The sequence below is a fragment of the Canis lupus genome, chromosome 37, assembly GCF_048164855.1.
Source record: "Canis lupus baileyi chromosome 37, mCanLup2.hap1, whole genome shotgun sequence".
NCBI classification, from domain to species: domain Eukaryota; kingdom Metazoa; phylum Chordata; class Mammalia; order Carnivora; family Canidae; genus Canis; species Canis lupus.
In genome coordinates, this window is record NC_132874.1 from 21,193,424 (window position 1) to 21,214,019 (window position 20,596).

The window sequence follows — 20,596 nt, forward strand, 5'->3', positions numbered from 1 at the left end:
CTTCATGCGTGACTCTAAACAATTTAAAAAAAGAAACAATGCTAAATACTGTAGTTTTCTCTTTATGTCAAATTCAAAAGACAGTATCATGAAACAATCCCTTCTAGAATAACCTTTCAGATTCTGATAACCCTCCTCTAGTTCCACACTTATCTACCAACAGAATAACTTTGCCACATTCATCCATATTTGCATGTACTTTGATAGTGGCAGGTAAAAACTCTAGGACGATGACATTTCCCAGGCATCAATGGTTGAATTTTATGGGATTCTTTAGCCCTGGAACTTGGAAAAAAAACAAGCAGGCTTAAGTCCTTATTTCACATAAACTCAGATTCGATTCTTTGGCACTTTCTTATGTAGACATTGGCAAGCATCTCCCAAGCAGACTGGCTTTATCCTTTAGCATAAAGTTGCGCAGAGCAGAAACTGCCTTGAAAAGGTGCCTGTAGGTACTCTGTGCCACCATTCCTTCTGTTACGTAATGGTCTATGTCACCTCCCAGTTTGAGATGCTAAAACCACCCTTTCAAGAACAAAAAGACTAGACTGGCTCTCATCAGACATCTGCAGTGAATCCGCATTCAAAACTGACTCCCATGGGGAGGCCCAGCCTGCCTTCGGCCCAGGTCGTGATCCTGGAGTCCTGGGATCAAGTCCCACGTCAGGCTCCCTGCATGGTGTCTGCTTCTCCCTCTGCCTGTGTCTCTGCCTTTCTCTCTCTCTCTTTCTCTCTCTCTTTCTCTCTCTGTCTCTCTGTCTCTCGTGAATAAATAAATAAAACCTTTAAAAAAAAAAAAAAATACTGACTCCCAACACTGCAGCCTGTGGACCGTGGACCGGTGGGGGCTGGGGCACCCTCCCCAGGACAGCCTGGCAAGTGCACCTACTTTCAGGTCCAGGGCTTCCCTTCACCAGGGGAGCAGCAGATGATTTTAGCCCTGAAGACTCTGCTCAGAAAGGTTACGATAAATGAAAGGATTCCCGTTCCATCAGAGAACTCATTAGCCAATTACAGGTCAACAACTGAGAAGTTCCCATTCATTTCCCTTTCTTGTCAGGATTCTTCCCAAATCCGGGTGTACCGCTTACCCTAGTTGGCCTCTGAGACATTAGGGGCTCCTCGCACTGCCTTGCCCTGTGCTGGTATGAGTTGACCTTGGCCTAAAGGCCTGAAGTAAAGCAATGTCTGTATTTTCTTCACGCCGGCTGCTATCATAAGCCTCCTAATGTGCCTATCTGAAGTCCCTCACGTGAATGATCTCTTCTCCACATATGCCAGAGTGATCTTTTTCTAAAAGGAAAGGAAAATCAGAGCAGGTTATACCCCTGCTCAGAACTCTCCAGAGGCTTCATAGCACCATGGCAATAAAATCTCAAGTCCTTAAGAAGTCCTCAAAGGCTTTCTATTGCTCATGTCTCCCTCACACTCTCAGGTGCCTTCCTGATGCTGTTGTTACACTCCCCACTTATTCCCATGGTGGAGGCTTTGTACCCTCTGCCTGGAATATCTCTCCTCAGACCTTCCTGTCGCTCAATTCCCTTTTTCACTCAGACTTTTATTCCAATTTCACCTTCTCACAGAGGGCTATCCTGACCACACGATCTAAAATAGCCTTCCCTCTGTCCCTCTATCTCCTACCCTGCTTTGGTTTTCTTTACAGCATTTATCAGTCCCAAAAATAACATTACTCACTGCCTTGTCTGTTTTTTCCTCTTCCATGAGGACAGGACTCTCCCCTGTCATGGTCACCAGTACCTGACTGGCCAGACATGGACTCTGGGGCCTGCCCCACTGTGTTAACATCCTAACTCAGGCTACTAACTGTGATCTTGAGCCAGATATCTAACCTCTTGGTACCCTAATAAAAAACGCAGATGAGACCAGGCCCAATCCTCATGGGTTATGGTGAGCCTCATATAAACTAATATACATGAAGCCCTTAGAAGGATGCTGGCACGTAGTAAATTCTTCCTATTATTGTTCTCAGAAGCATCTAGAAAAGCCCCACCTGCAGTGGGTTCTTAATAATCCTCTGTGGAGTAAAGGAATATATGAAGATATATTTGGCTCCTGGGATCATACATCTCAGTTAGGGGGTCTGTGCCATCAAAACCATGGTATCTTGCTGGCTGCCCAGAACCTCTCTTCAAAGAGAATGAACCATGAAGGCAAAGTGGAAACCAGATGACACCCTTAGCCTGTAATCTAATGAGACATAACCAACATAAGCTGTAATACCCTTCATATCAGATCCTTCTTCTTCTTGCATACTTGTAGCCAAAGACCATCCACCCGGATGCACATCGGTCTCAGCTTCACTCTTCCATGGATGAGAAAGCCCTGGCCATCTTTCCAGCTGCCAGATATGCATTGTAAAGGCATGCTCAATGTAGAACCCCCATCTGACTTTCTTCTCTCTCGACACTGTTTACCTCTTCCCTGCTTTCTTGTCAGTTTTTAAAGTGGATCTTGCTCTCTGCAGACGTCTCTTTGGTCCCTTGAATCAGCTGTGATGCTAATAATACAACTGTGCACGTTGGTAAGGTTGTGAGTTTTTAAAGAAGTGTCTGAGCAGAGATTTTCTTCTGGCTGTTTTGGGTAGAGAAACCAAGGTACAAGCTGGATGCCTTGTCCATGGCAAGTAGCCAGATGTGAGCTTAGAGCAAACTCAGAAGTTCAAGGACATAAACTCCTGAGTCAGTGAAACTGAAGGATAAAGATATTCTTAAGTCATTCTCCAATTTTGTACCTGAGATAGTTAAGGACAACATCAACCCAGCTCAGCCTCTCCTCAGAGGCCTTTCTTCCTTTGAATCTTTACTGTGCAAAGAGATTTTGTCTTTATTGTGGCAACCCTGAAAGGTTCTACTGAGCATTAGCATTTCCCATTCGCCTTTCACACCACTCCTAAGGATTATTCTGATTTCAATAAGTAACAAGGCAGGTTGTTTTTCCTCCACTATGAATAAGTCAGACTCCTGACCCACTCAATAGAAGTATGGCATATACTTGTTCTTTCTTTGACATTCTTAAACCAACTCACCCCTGAAAATTATAATCCAGTCTGTCAGTCTCTTTCTAGCTACAAGCATCATCTCATATCCCATAAGTAGCAGAGGCATCCTTCCACCCTTTCTCTAAATTCCCATTATGTCCATATAAAATAGTTCCATAAAGACAGATTGACCCTAGCAACTTGTATGAATATTTCCTCTCTGTTGAAAGCAAGTTCTGGACCAGCCCCCACTAAACCTAGCTTCCCTCTCTGCTTCCCGAGTGGGATCAAAAAGTAGGAGAAGCCTGGGCCACCTGGGTGGCTCAGTTAGTTAAGAGTTTGCCTTCAGCCCAGGTTATGATCTTAGGGTTTTATGATCGAGCCCCATATCGGGCTCCCTGTTCAGCAGGGAGTCTGCTTCTCCCTCTCTTATCTGCCTCTCCCCCTGCTCATGCTCTGTCTCACTCACTCTCTCTCTCTCTCAAATAAATAAAATCTTAAAAAAAAAAAAAAAGAGAGAGGCCTTATGTGTATGTGCCAGGTAGTGCCAGAAAGGATGCACAAAAGCTAGGCTATGTCTAGGGTTGGGCGAACAGCTCTCACACAATCTGGGCAGCAGAGAAGTACCTAGGTACTTTCTACTTCAGACAGTAAACAAGGCCCCTTGGGTGTTTCATATCAGAAAGAAGAGCAAGAAGGTCAACCATGCTTTTCGTCTTGGTTCTTTCTTCCATTTCACTGTTCTGAAGGTATTCGTTTTGATTCCTATTTATAAGGCATTAATTAGAATAGCCCTCAATTAATCATCCCTACTCATTGTAATTTGTGTTGTACCTTTGGATTTTAAACAAACAAACCCTGCCTTATATATCATTGTTTCTGTGCTCTATATACCCTTGCTACTCAAGGTGACCATTGCCATCACCCAAAGGCCTTCTCTCCTTGTGTAGTTCACAGATATTTTGTGTTCTTCAAAGTAAAAGGTATTTTCCAGGCATTTTGAAGTAGAATTGTCACCTTTGTTCTATACCTAGCTAAATAGCCACATGTCTATGAAAAAAGAAATGGAAGAAGCAGCTGAGGGCAGAAAACTGTGGCTATGTGCGGAGGCATCGCCAGACTAATCTTTCTGTACTTTAACAAAGTTTACTTGAATATACAAATTAGGATTGTGACTTTAGCAATACTCAGGGATAGCCTAAATGTGTAGCAACTTTTTCTTGATACCTGGTGAAAATTAGTATATCTGTGCAAAGTTTGGATTTATTTCCAGCTATGTGATGCCCTCAATGTTCATCAGAGGGCATCCTCTGAAGGCCATGCTGCTGCCCTGGATCCTCAGGTAGCAGCTCATCTGAGTAACAGAAGAGGTGTGTGCGTGCATGCGTGCATGTGTCCGCATGTGCTACGGACTGGCAAAATCATAATCTCTAGGGAAAGAACAACTATTCTCTATTGAGAAGTTCCCAACCACCAACTTGAGTAAGCTAGCAGATTTAGCACTAAATTTCCATCCAAATAATGTTTGGTTCCCATATCAGGGGTGGGTTGTATATATAGTGAAGTAAGGGAGGCGTCCAAAAAGGATTTTTGTGTGTAACTTCAGTTTTTGGATGAAGATACTTGATTCTATAGCATGTGTTTGGGCATGCTGGGTAACAACAAGGTTTTAGAGTCATACCAGTCTTACCAGCAGCTTTTCAGTGATGACCATTTTATTACACATCGGTCGTTCTTAAGCCAAGGGGGGGTTTTCATTTTATTTTCTGTGGAGTTTTGTTTTTTTGTTTTGTTTTGTTTTGTTTTTTGTTTTGTTTTGTTTTGTTTTTTTGGCTTGGGAGTGGAAGGAGTTAAGGGTTTTCTTTTGTTTTGTTTCTTAACAGTTTGTTTGCCTTAACTTTTCCTTCACATGCTGTCATTTAGGAATCACTGATTACATCTTCTTTTATTAGGAAAAGTATTTTTACATGAATACTTACATAACTTTATTACTCTTTATTACAACAAAAAAAAGTTTTAAACTGAATTGTAGAATTCATCCGCTAACATATAAAATTGAAAGCCATCTCTTAAGACAACGGTTACGGCTGAATGTATTTAGTGTTCAAAGTACAGCACTAGTAAGAAAAATCCTTGCATGTCATTTGGTTCTTGTCCATTTGATGTTTTAATAAATATCAAAGTAATTGTTTAAAAAAAAAAAAAAGCTTCCACAGAAAGAGACCCAAAAAGAGCAGTTTTAATGAATGACTCCCAGAATCAAGTGAGTCCTCCTTTAATCCAATGAGGAGATGATGTCAGGAATGGTGCTGCCACTGCTGGGGATAACCCCTGTGTCACTCTGCTGCTGGTTGAACTAACATGAGTACTGTTTTCATGGAGGCTAGTGGTGGGAACAGATGTACTCTTGCCTGTTAAGGATGAGGTGAGACTATCCAAAACCAATATCCAATAGGACTATCCAATAAGAGAACAGTACTAGGGATCAAGTGGAATAAGAAGAAGAAAATCCAAACCTCACAGATCTGATGACGTCCTTTACATTTGTGTGTGGTGGGATGGTACCGAACAGTCTGTTAATGAAGGTAGGATAACAGTGGGATCAACTGATCACTGGGCCCCCAGATGAAACATGACTGATACTCCCTTAGTTCAACTGTTTTGTGTTTCTGACATCAAGATGCATTTTCTGTTGGCAAGAGGGTCTTCCTCTTTCTGGGAAGAGCTCTTGAGTGTTAGGTCAGTAACATCACTTTCTTCTTGCTTGCCTCATTGGCTACAGTCCCTGAAGAAGGCTTATGAAGACACTTGAAAGTTTCATTTTGTTACATGATTGCCAGATACTTTCATAGCTTCTTTCTTCTGTCTCTTTGGATATCAAGAACCATCTTCTTGGAATGTGATCTCCTACACATCAGAACAGTCATTGAGAATTTCTGTAAAAAGCCCATCTAAAAATAGACTTTTCATAGGCAGCTTTTTTGTCACACACAAGACAAATCCAAGCAGGCTTCTCATTCATTTGCAGACAAAGGGCAGCATCAAAACACTATAGATGTGTATAAGGCACTGCATAGCATGGGATTGTCGGCCTCATTTATTTTCCTTAAAGGGCACATCAAGGATATCTGAAGGAATTTGACTATCCGGAGCTGCAGTTAAGTTTTTCTTTAATTGGGGATCCCTGGATGGCTCGGCAGTTTAGTGCCTGCCTTCCGCCCGGGGCGTGATCCTGGGACCCCAGGATCAAGTCCCACATCGGGCTCCCTGCATGGAGCCTGCTTCTCCCTCTGCCTGTGTCTCTCTCTCTCTCTCTCTTTCTCTCTCTCTCTCTATCTCTCATAAATAGATAGATAGATAGATAGATAGATAGATAGATAGATAGATAATCTTTAAGAAAAATTTTTTCTTTAATTAATTTTTCAGGATGACCAAGATTTCTAATACCTTCATTTTTAGTCTTTGTAATGACGTGGCTGATGTGAACTCATACAACATATACAGACATGGAGTAATTCTTCCCAATTTCTCATGCCTAAGAAATGGAAATCTGATTTGGCACAGCTGAAGATAATCCAACTAAAGATGTATTTATGTTCAATCCCATTTTTAGGTGGTGATGCATAGCCAGGCAAAGGAAATGGCTTCGCATTTACTTTCATACATAGACGGTTGGGTTAGTTTTGTTCTTAAGAGCGACTTGTCTCTGCCAGGCAAAGTCCCAGCCAAACTTGGACTATATAATCTCTCCTACCACCTGGAAAAATAAAATAAAATTTCTGGATATGCATCTCTCTCTCTAACTCGTTAAGGTATCAGAACAAAAATAAAAACTTCTCTTGAAATTGTTGAATACTGCTTTCAGCTAAATTCATGGGCTTGATGAGAACAACAGGGACATAGTAAAAGGGCACATTGGACGGGAAGAATTGGAGATGGCTGCTGCATCTCCAACCTGTATCTTGAAGCAGCACAGAACCAACAGGGGAGGAATCATGAGTGAGGTATCCTTGAGGTGGAAGGCAACCAGTGGAGTCAAGCCATGGCCATGTCAGGTTCTTCAGGTGACGAGCTACCATGCAAATTAAAACCTGTGAGAGGCTCCTGGATGGCTCAGTCAGTTGAGCTTCGGATTCTTGGTTTGGGCTGGGGATGATCTAAGGTTTGTGGGATAAGAGCCTCACTGGGGCTCTCCCTCAGCAGCAAGTCTGCTTCTCCTCTCCTGCTCCCTCTTCCCCTCCCCCCTGCTCAGGTGCATATTCTCTCTCACTTCTCTCTCTGAAATAAACAAATAAATCTTCAAACCAATAAACAAACAAATTAAAACCAGTGATTTGATTATGAATAAACCAGAAAGCCCTTCAAGAGGCCATGGGTATCCAGAGATAACACTGAAATGCAGGTGAGGATGCGGAGAAGCTAGATGACTGCACATACATTGCCAGTAGGGAAGGAAAATGGTACACCATTCTGAACTGGAAATCTGCAGGCACTGCCGCCACAGCACCCCTCACACCACCAACCATGAGGCCTCCAGCACCATCCTGCGCTGGGCACCACTGGCCATATGGCTGCAGTGGCCCCGCCTGCCATGTGAATGGCTGAGGAGGCCTTCTCCCCCCTCCCTCCTCCCCCGCCACCTCCCCAGCTAGGGTCTTTAATAAGGTAACAGTTCAAATAATGGATGTATCAGACTCAGGGTTATGAAACTACAGGTGTGAGCAATTAAGAGCAGACTCCATGCAGCCATTAAAAATAGTAGGAAAGAAGTTGATACTACATAGGTAGCCTGCATTTTTGTTAACCTGACTGTGCATATGTGTGAGCATTTCTAGCCTTTCTCGGCTTGCACTAAATTACTTTATTTGTAGGTCACTAAAAGTAAAGTAATTGTCCAGTTTATTGGCATTTTGGATGGTGATAGATGAGTCTCCCAAACCGATTTTTTTTTACTTTTGTTTGCTAGTTTATGGTTTAGTCTTTAAATGGCCATTCAAAAGAAATGTCCACCAATAACTTTTTTAGTGCGCTGGTTGTGAAATGAGAAGCTCGTGAACGATGTCTGTCTTTTCTCTCACTGTCAGTCACCGCCACATTGATTCCAATGCCCTAAATGGTGGTTAAAACTGAATTAAAAGTAATAGCTTACCCATGGTTCGCAGCCTGTGAAAAGGTAGGATTGTTTTAGATCCTTTGGAGGAAGAGTAGTAGCACACTGTGCATCTCTTTTTGTGTATGCATTTAGAGTGTACCATTTTGATAATTTGGGGGACTCTCTAAAATTTACCTGGCAGTTGTTTTGATGGAGTAAAGGAAAGTCAACTCCTATATCAGGGTCATTGAAAATACATGAAAAGAATTATATACTATTCATAATAGCCAAAAGGTATAAGCAACTCAAAGTCCCACTGTACATCAACAGATAAACAAAATGCAAGATATGCATACAATGGAATATTAGCTTTAAAAAGGTGGAATTTCTGACACATGCTACAGCTAGGATGAACCTTGAGGGCATCATGCAAATGAAATAAGCCAGTCACAAAAGGAGAGATTATATGTGGGGGTTACCAGGAGCTGAAAGATGATGGATGCCTGGAGTTATTGCTATATGGGTACAGAGTTGCAGTTTTGCAGGTTGAAAGAATTCTGAGGATCAGTTTCTCAAGAATGTGAGTGTACTTAGGATTACTGAACTGTACACTTAAAAATGGTTAAGATGGCTAATTTTAAGGGGCTTTTTTCCACCATAAAAAAATATCTCTGCTGCCCCCCAAAGAAGAATTATAGCTAGTCATCAATTTTTTCTTAATTGCAAAAAATAAAATTAAATGCTTTTAAGACATTGATATTTAAGTGCAGAAGGCTTCAGTCCTTTGAAGCTTCAACAAGTGGATTTATAGTTGTGAGCCTTCAGTTTCTCATCTGTAAAATCAAAGGATTATTCCTAAGGCTACTTCCAAGTCTAAAATCCCATGGTTTAACATTTCACATAGATATCTGTCCCTTTCTTTATTTGCAGAAACTTAACTGATACATTTTTTAGTGAACTACTCTATGCTCAGCTTTCCTTGACCAATTTTTACTAAGATCTTAACAGAGTTTAGGCTATAGATGAGCGAAGCTGTAAGCCAGCTGTGTATTTATGCCATCATAAATTTCAGAAACTTCTCTTTGTCTAACCTTTCTGCTACAAGGAAGGTCAGAAAATTGAATTATTTTATTAATGTTGCTAGCACCGCTGCTGTTAACCTTCCTTTCTAATAGAACATACGTCCCCAATACTAGAGTATATCTCTGAGCAAAACTTTTTCTCTCAAAGAAAATTAAATAGCAATTCAAGAGCAATAATATGATAACTTGATAGTCAGGAAAAAAGATTAAAATGCTTTCCTCAAGCCCCACCATGATGTTAATACTAGTTTCTTCTTGATTTGCCTTCTCCCTGGTCCCTGGCTGGCTTCTCAGCTGCATGAAAGACAATCTGTTAGATAAATCAAATGACACTATGTATTTGTAATTCCATGCCCACAGCTTCTTTCCCTAGATATTTACCAAGCACCCACTCTGTGCCATGTTCTTATGAATTGACTTTGTAAGCTCTTTGCAGGCAGAGTTGGGAATAGAATTTTGAAGTCCATCCGAACTTTGGAGGTCTTTCTCATTTGGACTCTTGGGAGACAAAACTTTCATCTTCATTCTAGATCACACCTATTTGTTCATTTAATAGAACAGAAATATATGGACTCTAATAGGGTACCCCAGCAATACTTTCCCCTGTGCCTGTATCGATCAACTAAAATTAGATCAAAAGATCAATCTACATATTTAAAAGCTAATAAAGCAGTCAGAAGCAAAGGAGATTTAAGCACTCTGTCTTGGACTTCAATAAAAATCCTCAGGAAATCAACATGAATTTATATACAGTGACCAGAATTGCCCCCTGAGTGAACCCTGTATCTTTTGGATATCTGAATTCCTTCAATATGAATGAAAGATTCCCCAACGCCCTGTCAAATGAGAAGAGTTGATTACTTTTATAGCTTGGCCTGTGTATGGCATTCATTTTTTTTTTCAGTCTGTTCAATATATAGTTCCTCTGCAGCTATAAAAAAGACTTCTTCGTACAAGAATTTAAACTAATTTCCTCCTTCTCTGCATTTTCTAGAAATTCCAGTAAATCTTTGAGTCTAGGGCAGTACTATTCCCACAGTTGGCATTCCTTCTGAAGAAATGCCTCTCAGGTGGAGATTGTGCATTAAATTTGCTTGACTCCTCCAAGGCTGACATGTACAAAAGAAGATTCCATTTTCTCTAAAGCCTATCCCACCTCCGTATTTTTCATATACAATAATAGTTCTTTTTCATATTTACATGTTCAGAAGACCTCATGAGGAAGGCAACAGTAATGCTATTTGTAGAAAGCTTTGCAGGGGTTTCATTTAGGAACTTTTATTATCCTTCTCCCATCTAACCTCCTAGAGCTTTACACTCTTGAATTCCTCAAGGAACTATTTTTGTTGCTGAAGCATCTAAAATGGAAGTAGATACCATCCACTCTAGAGCAAAAAGGACATCGATCTCATAGGCAAGAGGTGGACATTATCATCTGAGCTCTGATAGGAACGACATGATCTTGGGGTCATTATTTTTTTGCCTGATTTACCGCATGTGTAAAGAGAAGATTTTATTGATGACTATTGAGAAAGGTGATGCTGGTGGTGGTGGTGGTGGTGATGATGATGATGATGATGATGATGATGATGATGTGTTGGTTCATTGTGTCCTCTTTATGCACTGACACTACAGACTAAGCCCTTTGAACATGTCTCAGCTTCTGACAGCGGCTTTGTGAGAAAGATACTGTTTTCCTCATGTGTTAGATGAGGAAATTCAGACTTTGGGTGTTTGAATAACTCACCAAGGACACACAATTAGAGTGGTTAGTCTCTATTCTCACTTTTTAGCCAGTTCTTAGAAGAGATACCAAACTGTGGGTGGTCTGATCTCAACAGGAGTAAATAAGACATTGGAGAAGAGAGAAGAAGGCAAGATGCAGGTATCCTTTTCTAATTGCTCATTTAGAATTCATATTAGAAGGTAACATATGAATAGTTTATCCCTAGGAGCTGATTTCCTTTATCATTTCTCAAAAAAAAACTCTATCTCCTCCCTCTTTCTCTCACTCTTGCTCTCACTCTCTCTCACTGCCTTCAAAAGAAAAAAAATATAGAAATCACAGTCTGAAAATGTTAAAGTTCAGCCACCTTATTTAAGAAGTGTTTGCTCAGAATTTCCCCATAGATCTGAAGGTCGCAACTCCAATTGTGCTCTCCCTGACAAGCTATCACCGAAGTGCCCTTCACTGAAAACCTTTTGATGCCTTGCTGCTTGGCTTGTCCTTTCAAGTAATCAAAGTTAATTTCAGTCATGCTTATGCAGAAGATCTTCTCCTAAGATGACAGAGAAACAACGTCCCTGCCCTTCTAGGCAGGGCAGTGGAAGGGGCTCAGCCCGTTTATGTTTGTGTTTCTCTGTCACATCCTTGGAGGTGGCAGGGAGCCAATGATCTCCCATGCCCAGGTTGTGTATGAGAAAATACACTTGTTTCCTGAGCACTTGACATCTGCATTGGATTTTTTCAAACTTGATGCGTTTCATCTGTATATATGTATGAAGGATAGATTCACTGGTGCTATTGGAAAGATACCTCCTAATTATATGTGAGTCTAAAAAACCCATGTTGTTTTATGCAGAGACATAATAAGAGTGGTAGCCAAGAGAAGAGATTTTGAGCAGGAAACACCTAAACTGAAATCCTAACACTTATCCAGTAGCTCTCTGGCCTTGGTTATGTTAGTTATTTTCTCTTAAAATGTTATCATCGTTCAATTTTTCTACTAAAGGCAAAAGAATACCATCCTGAAGTTGTTAGTTTTGTACCTGCTCTGTTTTTGGAATACCAAAGCCAAACAATGTGTCAGAAATTTTCTCTTACCTAGTCTGGCAATTAAGGCTGTCATGTCATGAAATTGGTCCATTATAAGTAATCAAAAGGTTCTAAAAATTCTCTAAGATGTGGCTTAGTTTTATTCAGTTAATGCTAGTGCACAATTAAATCAGTATTTTAAATATTTTCCTTTTCTTCAAATATCTCCAGTTCACGTAGCTTAACTTCTCTTCTCCCCACCTATCTTGACTCTTTAATGCAGTGAAAGTAGCACCAACTCTGAGGCCACGTGGATTTCCCCCTTAGTCTGTCAGAAATTAGCAGTAGCATCACCAGAGAGTCCATGACCTGTTAAGCCTCACCTGTAAAATCTAAGGCCTTGGGTGCATTGGTTTCGCAGATCCCCCGGAGCACAAGCATTTGTATATGAATCTACCGTATTTAACAAACCTAAGTTTAACTGCCTGGTTGAGATCGCACTTGGGATTTCTTTCTACAGGTTATCTGATAGCACTGAGTGCACTCTGTAACCGCCGACACAGAGATGAACGTGCCCTGGAGCCCATTAAACCCAGGCACTGAAGCTGGGTGGCCCGGCAGCCGGCACATTTGGGGTCTGCTCCCAACCCCTGCCGGTGGGCAGGCAGTCCTCTCCTACCAGCTTCCTCCTGGGACTCCGGAGGGGGCTGCTCCATGACGCTCTGATGTCTCCCTCACTCAGGACAGTTTCTGATTCAGAAAATAATTGGTGGTGATCGTTAGGCCCCAGAAACACACCTGGGAGTGTCGGAGTTTGACCAGGGTGAGTTATGGCACTGACCTCCTCTGTTTACTGAATTGACTTTAGAAAGAAAGCCGAACTGCCCTGAGCTTGCAGACAGCATGTTTTGTTGGGGGGGAGGGGGCAGTAAATGGGTTATGTAAGGCTGAGTTATGTAACCTTCCTTCCTTGTCGCCGGCCGCAGCAGCGGGCTGGTTCGAGAAAACCCTTTGGCTATACTTTGTAAAAGCTTTTACTACCTAGTGATGGCGGGACTGTTACCAAATCCTGGTGACATCAGGGGGCCTGTGAACCTTGCACAACCTTGCCTTTTCGGACAGGTGACAGATCGTAAATACCTCCCCCTTACTAAAGAGGTTTTCTTCACGGGGACCCAGCAGGCCTTTAAGAAGGAGTGGGCTGGGGAAGGGGAAACCGGTAAAAAGAGCAAAGTCAGATGTTCCCCCTTGCTTTGAGCAAGGTTCTGAGCACTGCCACACTTCATGTTTTGTTTTTTTCAGTTCCTCCGCTATTACGGAAAGTCTGCAGAGGTCTGTATAGCTGTCTGTGTTTTCCATGGTACTGAGTATTTTTCTAATGAAACGTGTTTTAGAACTGAGCCCATTTTTCCCTACAAGACCCTGAGCGCTCCCTTCTGTACTGGGCAGTTCAGGGATGTGTTAGGAAGATAGCTTGCTCCTGCTTGTGTGCCCTGCAGGGCCAGTCCCCCTGACAGTCCGGCTTTGTGTCCTGCCCATGCAGCACCGCAGTCGCTTCACGACTGGAAGCAGCTGAGTCTCCCTTCGGCCGGATTGCAGGATCCTTGAGGGCTTCGCCTGCCGTGTCCAATGGACCAGCACCGCACCAGGCACACAGGAGCCTAGAGAACACCTTTCTGCGTTCACCAGCTCCCCCCCCCCCCCCGGAAGGCCTTGAATGACCTTCCTCCTTCTTTCTTGCCTGCTGAAATCTTGTGTGCCAGGCCACCAGTGCACTGAAGTGTGATCTGCAGCATTAATTACATGGCATTGCAGCGGCATATTAGTATGTCACGTCGGCCCTTAGCCTCTGACCTTCCAGAGGCAGGGCTCACCGTGGTGCCCTCAGTGCCTTGTAGGTATCGTAAGCCCTCCATTAATCCTTCACAGAGTCACGGTAGCTTGGTGGGAAGACACAGAAGGCAGAATTTTAAACTGAAACTGTAGCCCAGGCTGTGCCCCAGACTCAGGACAAGAGCAGCAGACTTGGCCTTTCTCACCGGAAGCCTTCTTAGCATCTTGGTGACTGCAAAAGGAGATCACGTGGGCCAACACCCTCTACCATCAGCAGAGCCACTCACCAGTCAGTAGAGTTAACAACCTTTTGTAGCCAGCACTCAGCCCTCAAACTATACACCCTGCTTTCCCTGAGGATGTGGCTACCTTCCATACCAGACTGGAGCCAGAATTTCTTCTGGAAATTAGTGTATTGGCTCTGCCAAAATAAGCTGAAAACAAAAGCTGACCCAGTGAGGTGAATTCCAACAGTATGAAACAAAGCTATTAAACCGGGTTCCTATTTTCTTACCCCACTAGGAGGCATGAGGGGCACAGGACCAGGGAGTCAGGAGTGGTTTCAAATCCTGGCCATCACTCCCTAGCTCTATGAACTTAGGAAAATGACTTTCTGTGGACCTCCTGTTCCCGCCTTGTCGGGACGTGAGAAGACAGAGAAATGTGTTTGTAAAGCATGCAGCACAGTCCCTGGTTCATGGTGAATGTTCAGGAAATGAAAGATAATTGGCAGCCATGTGGGTACTTCAGCTTGGTTTTCTCCATACTTTTAAAATCTCAAGCGCTAAAATGATGGAGCCATGTCGCAGTTTGGTTTCAGATCTCTAAATGTGCAGAAAGGGAACGGCGGCCGGCCCCTCTTTCAGGCAGCTCTGTTCTCCAATCTTCTCCATGGCGACTCCAGAGGCTTTGCTCATCTGCAGGCTTCTTGGCATATGGTACTTGTTGTAAGATAGGTCTGACTTTCCAAAATGCTTTTCAGTGGTTTCAGTGAAGCTGCAAAGACTAGATTCCAAATGACAGTTTCCGTATGAAATATTTATCACATGCTGATAAAAGCATATCCACCAAATGGAACTAGGAGGGCAAAAGGGAAATTCAGTCCACATATTCCTACCTTCTTATTTTAGATGTTCCCATCACATCACAGACCGCCAGGCAGGGACATGAAGGAAAGGCTACAGGAAAGTAAGAAGGGCCAGTTGGTGTTTGGAAGTGAAAACTGGGGGTGCCTTAATTTGAATAAATACAGATGTCCTCAAATTCAGAAGATGGGAAGGCAGAGCCAGGAGTTCTTACTGGGCCTAGCAAGCAGAGCACACTCTACAGCTAGAAGGACTTGCGTCTTTTTATCCACACCCGTACACAGAGAACAGTGTCTGATCGCGTCGTGTCTTCGCAGAGCGTGGGTGAAATTTCCCTTAGCTCTCTGTAATGCTCATCTCAGACAATCTGTATTTATTCCTAAGCATTATTGAGTGTCCACTGGAATGAGCCACCAAAGTCGAGGCAGAGAGGGCGAAGAATGGTCAGTATTTGAGGAACTTGTTTTGTGATGACAGATGACTGATAGACTTCAGGTGTACATGTTCGAACACATGCCTTTGTAGAGGTGGACAAGGCATGAGAGTCGCATGAGTGGTTTCTTCATTCAATATGGTTTTTTTTCCTTGTCTCCCTGAGGTCAAGATCTTTGTCTATCCTCACATTTAACCACAGTGCCTTACACACTGATAATGCTTGGAAATATTGCTGAATGAATTACATGCTTCGGGGCACCTGACTGTCTCAGTCCGTTACACGTCTGACTCCTAATTTCAACTCAGCTCGTAATCTCAGGGTCATGAGGTCGAGCCCCCAATGGTCTCTGCACTGGGCATGGAGCCTGCTTAAGATTCTCTCTCTCCCTCTTCCTTTGGCCCTCCCCTGCTTGGTCACATTCTCTCTCTGTCTCAAAAAAAAAAAAAAAAAAAAAGTTATATGCTTTAATTCTAAAGGACTGAATTATATATGCTTGAATAGTAGTGGCTCAGTGTCATTCACTCTATTTATGGAATAACTTTTATCAACAAAGCAAAAGGCCTTACCTGAGCTAACAAAATTTTAATCCATACCATGGAACAATAATTAGAACCATAACCAATTATAATAGCTCTCTCTTTGAAACAGATGATGGTCCTGACATACATACAAACTTAGGACAATCTATTCATATTTGGGGGGGGCATAAAGAGAGTCGGGGTTACCTGCTTTGGAGAGGCCTATTAGAGCAAGTCATTCTTGTCTGAATATATGAGTGAAAAAGACTGCTAAGTTGGTCTGCATTCTCCTTCCACGGCCTACATCTTCATTTGGTAGCCTCTTGGGATGGCATAAGGTGGATGTTCCTTCTGTTTATGTGTGAGCAGATTGGAAGCTGGGAAATCAGTATGTCCGTGATAGGTGGCAATCAAAGGCAAGTCCAGGGAACCAAGAACTGCAAAATGAGCTGGGATTCCCCTTGCCCTCTGATCAAGTTGGAATACAGATGTTATAAACACAAAGGTCCTAATACATTATGATTTACTCACTTTTATCCTTTGGGAGAACTCATTTTATGTGAATTCAGACATGCCCAGAAATGTAGGAAGGTCAAAAGTCAGTTCTTGCCAGGATTCTTTGTTTAAACAAATCCATTATGAAAATTCAGGTTTCCAGAGCTGCTAGGTGGCTCAGTCGGTTAAGTGTCCGACTCTTTGGTTTCAGCTCAGGTTGTGATCTCAGGATCATGGGATCAAGCCCCATGTCCCATGTCCAGCTCCACGGTCACTGGGGAGTTTGCTTGAGGATTATTTCCCTCTGCCCCTCCCCCTGCTTGTGCATTCTTGCTTTTGATTGATTGATTGATTGATTGATTGATAAATCTTTTTTTAAAAGAAAAGAAAATTCAGATTACCAAGAAAATATAACTAGAGGTTGACTGAACACTTACAAAAACTAATTGTGGTTATGGTTATTCACTGACTATGGAGACTAGGGGCGGTTAACATTTCATTATCTCTTCCTCTATGCTACATGCTGCAGGCATGGATCATTTCATTTACAACTGCTCCACAGCATGTCCTCATTTTACAAGTGAGGAAACCAACACACAGAGAGAGGTTTTAAGGAGAGGGAGACTCCTTAGCCAGTAGTGGTTGAAGGCAGGATTTGAGCTGAGGTCTCTTATCGCCATCCCATGTTGCCAGAGAGTAGGATCTTTCACTGCATTTTAATAAAATGAATTTTATAAAAATTTGATTTAAATATACTTCTATAGCCTTGACAGCCCCTTTCAACAAAAAGCCAGTGGGTGCTCAATATCAAGGAGTGTGTCTCTGGGGAAAGTGCCCACAGGCCTGTGACTCAGGCCTCTGACTCTTAAATCTCCATGCCCTCGTCCTCGGGTACATACAAAGAGAATGAGGTGAGCAACCCTGAGCCCTTGGAGCTCTTCGAGCCTTACTGCTGGCAGGATTTGAAACAGATTTTTCCCTCTGGAGGCAGCAAGCATTAGCTCAGAAGGTAAACCAGAGGCCTGACCCAGAGCTGAGCAGAAGGCTGAACAGGGATTAAGTCTGACCAGTGAAATGATTCACTCAGAGAAGAGGGATGGTGTGTGGCATGAGCAAATTAACCCTCCTGCACCATGCACTCCCCAAGTGGATGGCCATTCGAGGCTATGGTATATTTCCAGACCACTGTCAAGGATCTAAAGTTTAGGTCTTCTTGAGGAGGAAGGCGAATGCCTGTCCATGCATGTATGCAAACAAGAAGGATCTCTTAGGAATACATTACCAAGGTTTGCCAGGTTGCTTAAAGCCCTTCCTTGATAGTAAAAGGAAGCTAAATGAAGACTAGCACTTTCCATATCAAATACCTGTGTTATTTACTAACTCACCTCAAACACTTGAAACCATACACAAGTGTGAAGTTTTCCATGATCTAAACATTTTGTAATGTTTGGAAAGAAAAATTGTAATCAGTCTCAAAACAACAATGATATGTTTCCCCAAGATGAAGAAAGTTTTCATCTTAACATGTTTTGTGCCTCTATGTTGTAGTACACATGGAATTTAGTTCAACTCAGCTTTATATTTTAACTGTATTACTGGGGACCAAAGGCTTTCTGATCATCAGTAGGATCTTCAAAAACAGGACTTTGCCCCTTCTGTTCATGGTTCTCAATCTTGGTTGTGCATTAGAACCACCTTGTGCTTTCACAAATCCCTCTGACCAGGCCACTCCAGGCCAATAGAATTAGAAACTCTGGCGGTAGAACTCGGGCATCAGCCATGTTAAAGCTCCCCAGGTGATTTCAATGTGCAGCCAAGGTTGAGAACTAGGATTGATACTGAGCCCCTGAACAGGCGTCCACTCTCCACCCTCCCCAACCAAACATGTCACCCTGCACAGAGTGCCTGTTCTCCAGAAGGCCAGCAAGTTGTCTTTAATGTTTGTAATTACTGATCTCTGCATCTCTCTAAATTAACCTTTGTTGCAGGGATAATTTTTGTTCTGTTGCACTTTTACGGATTCAGACTCTAAGTTCTCTTATATATTGAACAATGAAACTCTCTTATTACAACTGGAAATCTCATGTGTTCCCATCAAGAAAGATAGCATGCATGCTCCTGGTGAAGCTCTGGGGTTCGGCTGCTATCACTAGACAATATTCTTAACAACCAAGTGGAATAACGGCTTAATGTCGAAAGAATAGAAGAGACATCTTCTCAGGAATGCCATCTTCATCTCAGGGAGAAGTTATTTAACACTCTTTGGAGGATATTTCTTAGTGCAACTGTGGGTGTGCTGCTCATATAAATTATAGTTCATCCATCCTGCATTTCTGCTTGTCACATAAACCCTGGTGATAGGAGTATCTGCAGTTTATACCTTCATAGCAGCCATATTCCAAGTGCAGGTAAAATTATTCAGGAAGTCATGCATGCACCTGCTCTGCTTTCGGGGGAAATAGATAGGGGGAAAAAAGAAGAGTAATAGAGTTATATTCCAAGAAAGATACTTGTAAAATTTGTTCAGGCTTTCAAGATAGTTGATATGAGTGTGCTCTTTACTTTGGTCTGTTTGAAACTCCACAGACCTCAGATGCACAAGTTGTCCTCAGCATCTACTCTCGGATAGATCACCATGGGAACAGCAAGGAGACCAGTGGAAGCATAACAGGGCAGCAGATTTTGGGAGCCAGCCCAGTGACAAATGCTAATGCACCAGGGCCAAATGTTCTAGCACTCAAAGGAACTGGATTATCAGGGCTTAAATTGGGGTGAGTTGGCTTGCTGGTGCACCAAATTTTTCTCAGGCGGTTGTCTGGAAATTTCCTAGTCTGGTTTTTCTCAACTCCAGAACCAATCAAGACTCAGCCCATTGATGAAACTTTTTGATGAAATCTGGCAGTTCAATCTGTTCTTTACTAGTGAAGGCCAGTATTGTATAGATTTCACTAGATCATGTGTTCCTTAACTTGCTAGAACGTTCAGTGTATGCCTTTTTTCTTTAAATAACAGCTTTATTGACTCTCTCTCTCTCTCAAATAAATAAATAAATAAATAAATAAATAAATAAATCTTTTTTAAAGGAATGGGGAGCACCTGGGTGACTCAGTCAGTTAAGCATCCAACTCTTGATTTCAACTCAGGTCATGATCAGGTCACGATCATAAGGTCGAGCCCCTCATCAGGCTCCACAATCAGTGGGGGAGCTGCTTGAGATTCCCTCTATCTGTCTTGCACACACTCTCCCTCTCCAATCATCCCATGAGCTCATGCTCTCTCTCTCTCTACTAAGTAAATCTTTAAAAAAATAACAGCTTTATTGAGACAGAAGTCACATATAAAATTCACCCTCTAAACTATACAATTCAGTGGCTTTTAGTATATTCACAGAGTTGTGTGACCATCACTACAGTCATTTTTAGAACGTTCTCATCACCCCAGAAAGAAACATCATACACATCATCAGTGACCCAATTTCTCCCCAACCCACTCTCTCCAGCACTTGGAAACCACCCATCTCCTTTATGTCTCTATGGATTTTCCCCTACTCTGGACATTCATATAAATGGAATTTATTTTTGTGACTGGCTTCTCCCATTTAGCATAATGTTTGCAAGTTTCATCCATTCATAGTATGTATTGATACTTCATTCCTTTTTAATAGCATTGTATGACTATATCACATTTTCTCTCTAAGATGAACATTTGGGCCATTTCTGCTTTTTTGCTATTATCAATGATGCTGCTATGAATACTTGTGTACAAATTTTAGTGTAGATGTATGTTTTCATTTCTCTTGGGTATATACCTAGGAGTGGAATTGCTGGGTCACATGGTAACTCTGTTTCACCTTCTGAGGAATGCCAGCCTGTTTTCCAAAGTAAGTGCTCCATTGTACATTACCGGTCAGCATTGTGTAAGGGTTCTGATTTTGCCACATTCTTGCAAACACTTCTAGCAATCCCAGTGTCTGGGAGGTAGTATGGTGTACCTTTTATACATAAAACAATCAGATTTAGATCGGAAAGCTAATGTTGACCTAGTTGCTCTTGGGATATTCAAGGGAAGGTTAAGATTCGTTTTAATTTTTATGTATTTATTTTGTCCACATGAACTTCAGGCCAGTCCTTCTCTACATCTAAACTTCAGTTCCCTGAGAAACAGTTTAAGCCCTCATGGATTTTAGAGTGTATATAAGAGTTAGGTATGGCTTGGCAGTGTGCATTGGGTAGGAGGGGTTGATTCAGATGATCAGCAGCTCTGGATGAGAATGCTATCAGGCCCTCCCTGAGCTTGGATTGA

At 42.3% G+C, this 20,596-nt stretch overlaps 1 protein-coding gene and 1 pseudogene across 17 annotated transcripts in view; one reads left to right on the forward strand and one right to left on the reverse strand.

Annotated features, from left to right (window-relative positions):
- LYRM4 (LYR motif containing 4) overlaps window positions 1–20,596 on the forward strand; it is a 158,431-nt gene that overhangs the window by 40,893 nt on the left and 96,942 nt on the right. The window contains exons 6-8 of one of the 17 annotated variants that reach the window (XR_012025532.1): window positions 10,966–11,057; window positions 12,448–12,750; window positions 13,471–19,314. The exons of 12 other annotated variants lie outside the window; for them this stretch is intronic. Coding sequence is in view for 1 of the 5 variants with exons in the window: in XM_072814070.1 (XP_072670171.1) it covers window positions 10,966–11,004 (39 nt within the window). In the remaining 4 variants the exon portion in view is untranslated. Of the gene's footprint in view, window positions 1–10,965; window positions 11,058–12,447; window positions 12,751–13,470; window positions 19,315–20,596 lie in introns of those variants that run through there. 4 more of the 17 variants (XR_012025533.1, XR_012025535.1, XR_012025536.1 and 1 more) reach the window with 4 other exon arrangements.
- On the reverse strand, window positions 5,274–8,151 carry LOC140626060 (E3 SUMO-protein ligase PIAS2-like; annotated as a pseudogene).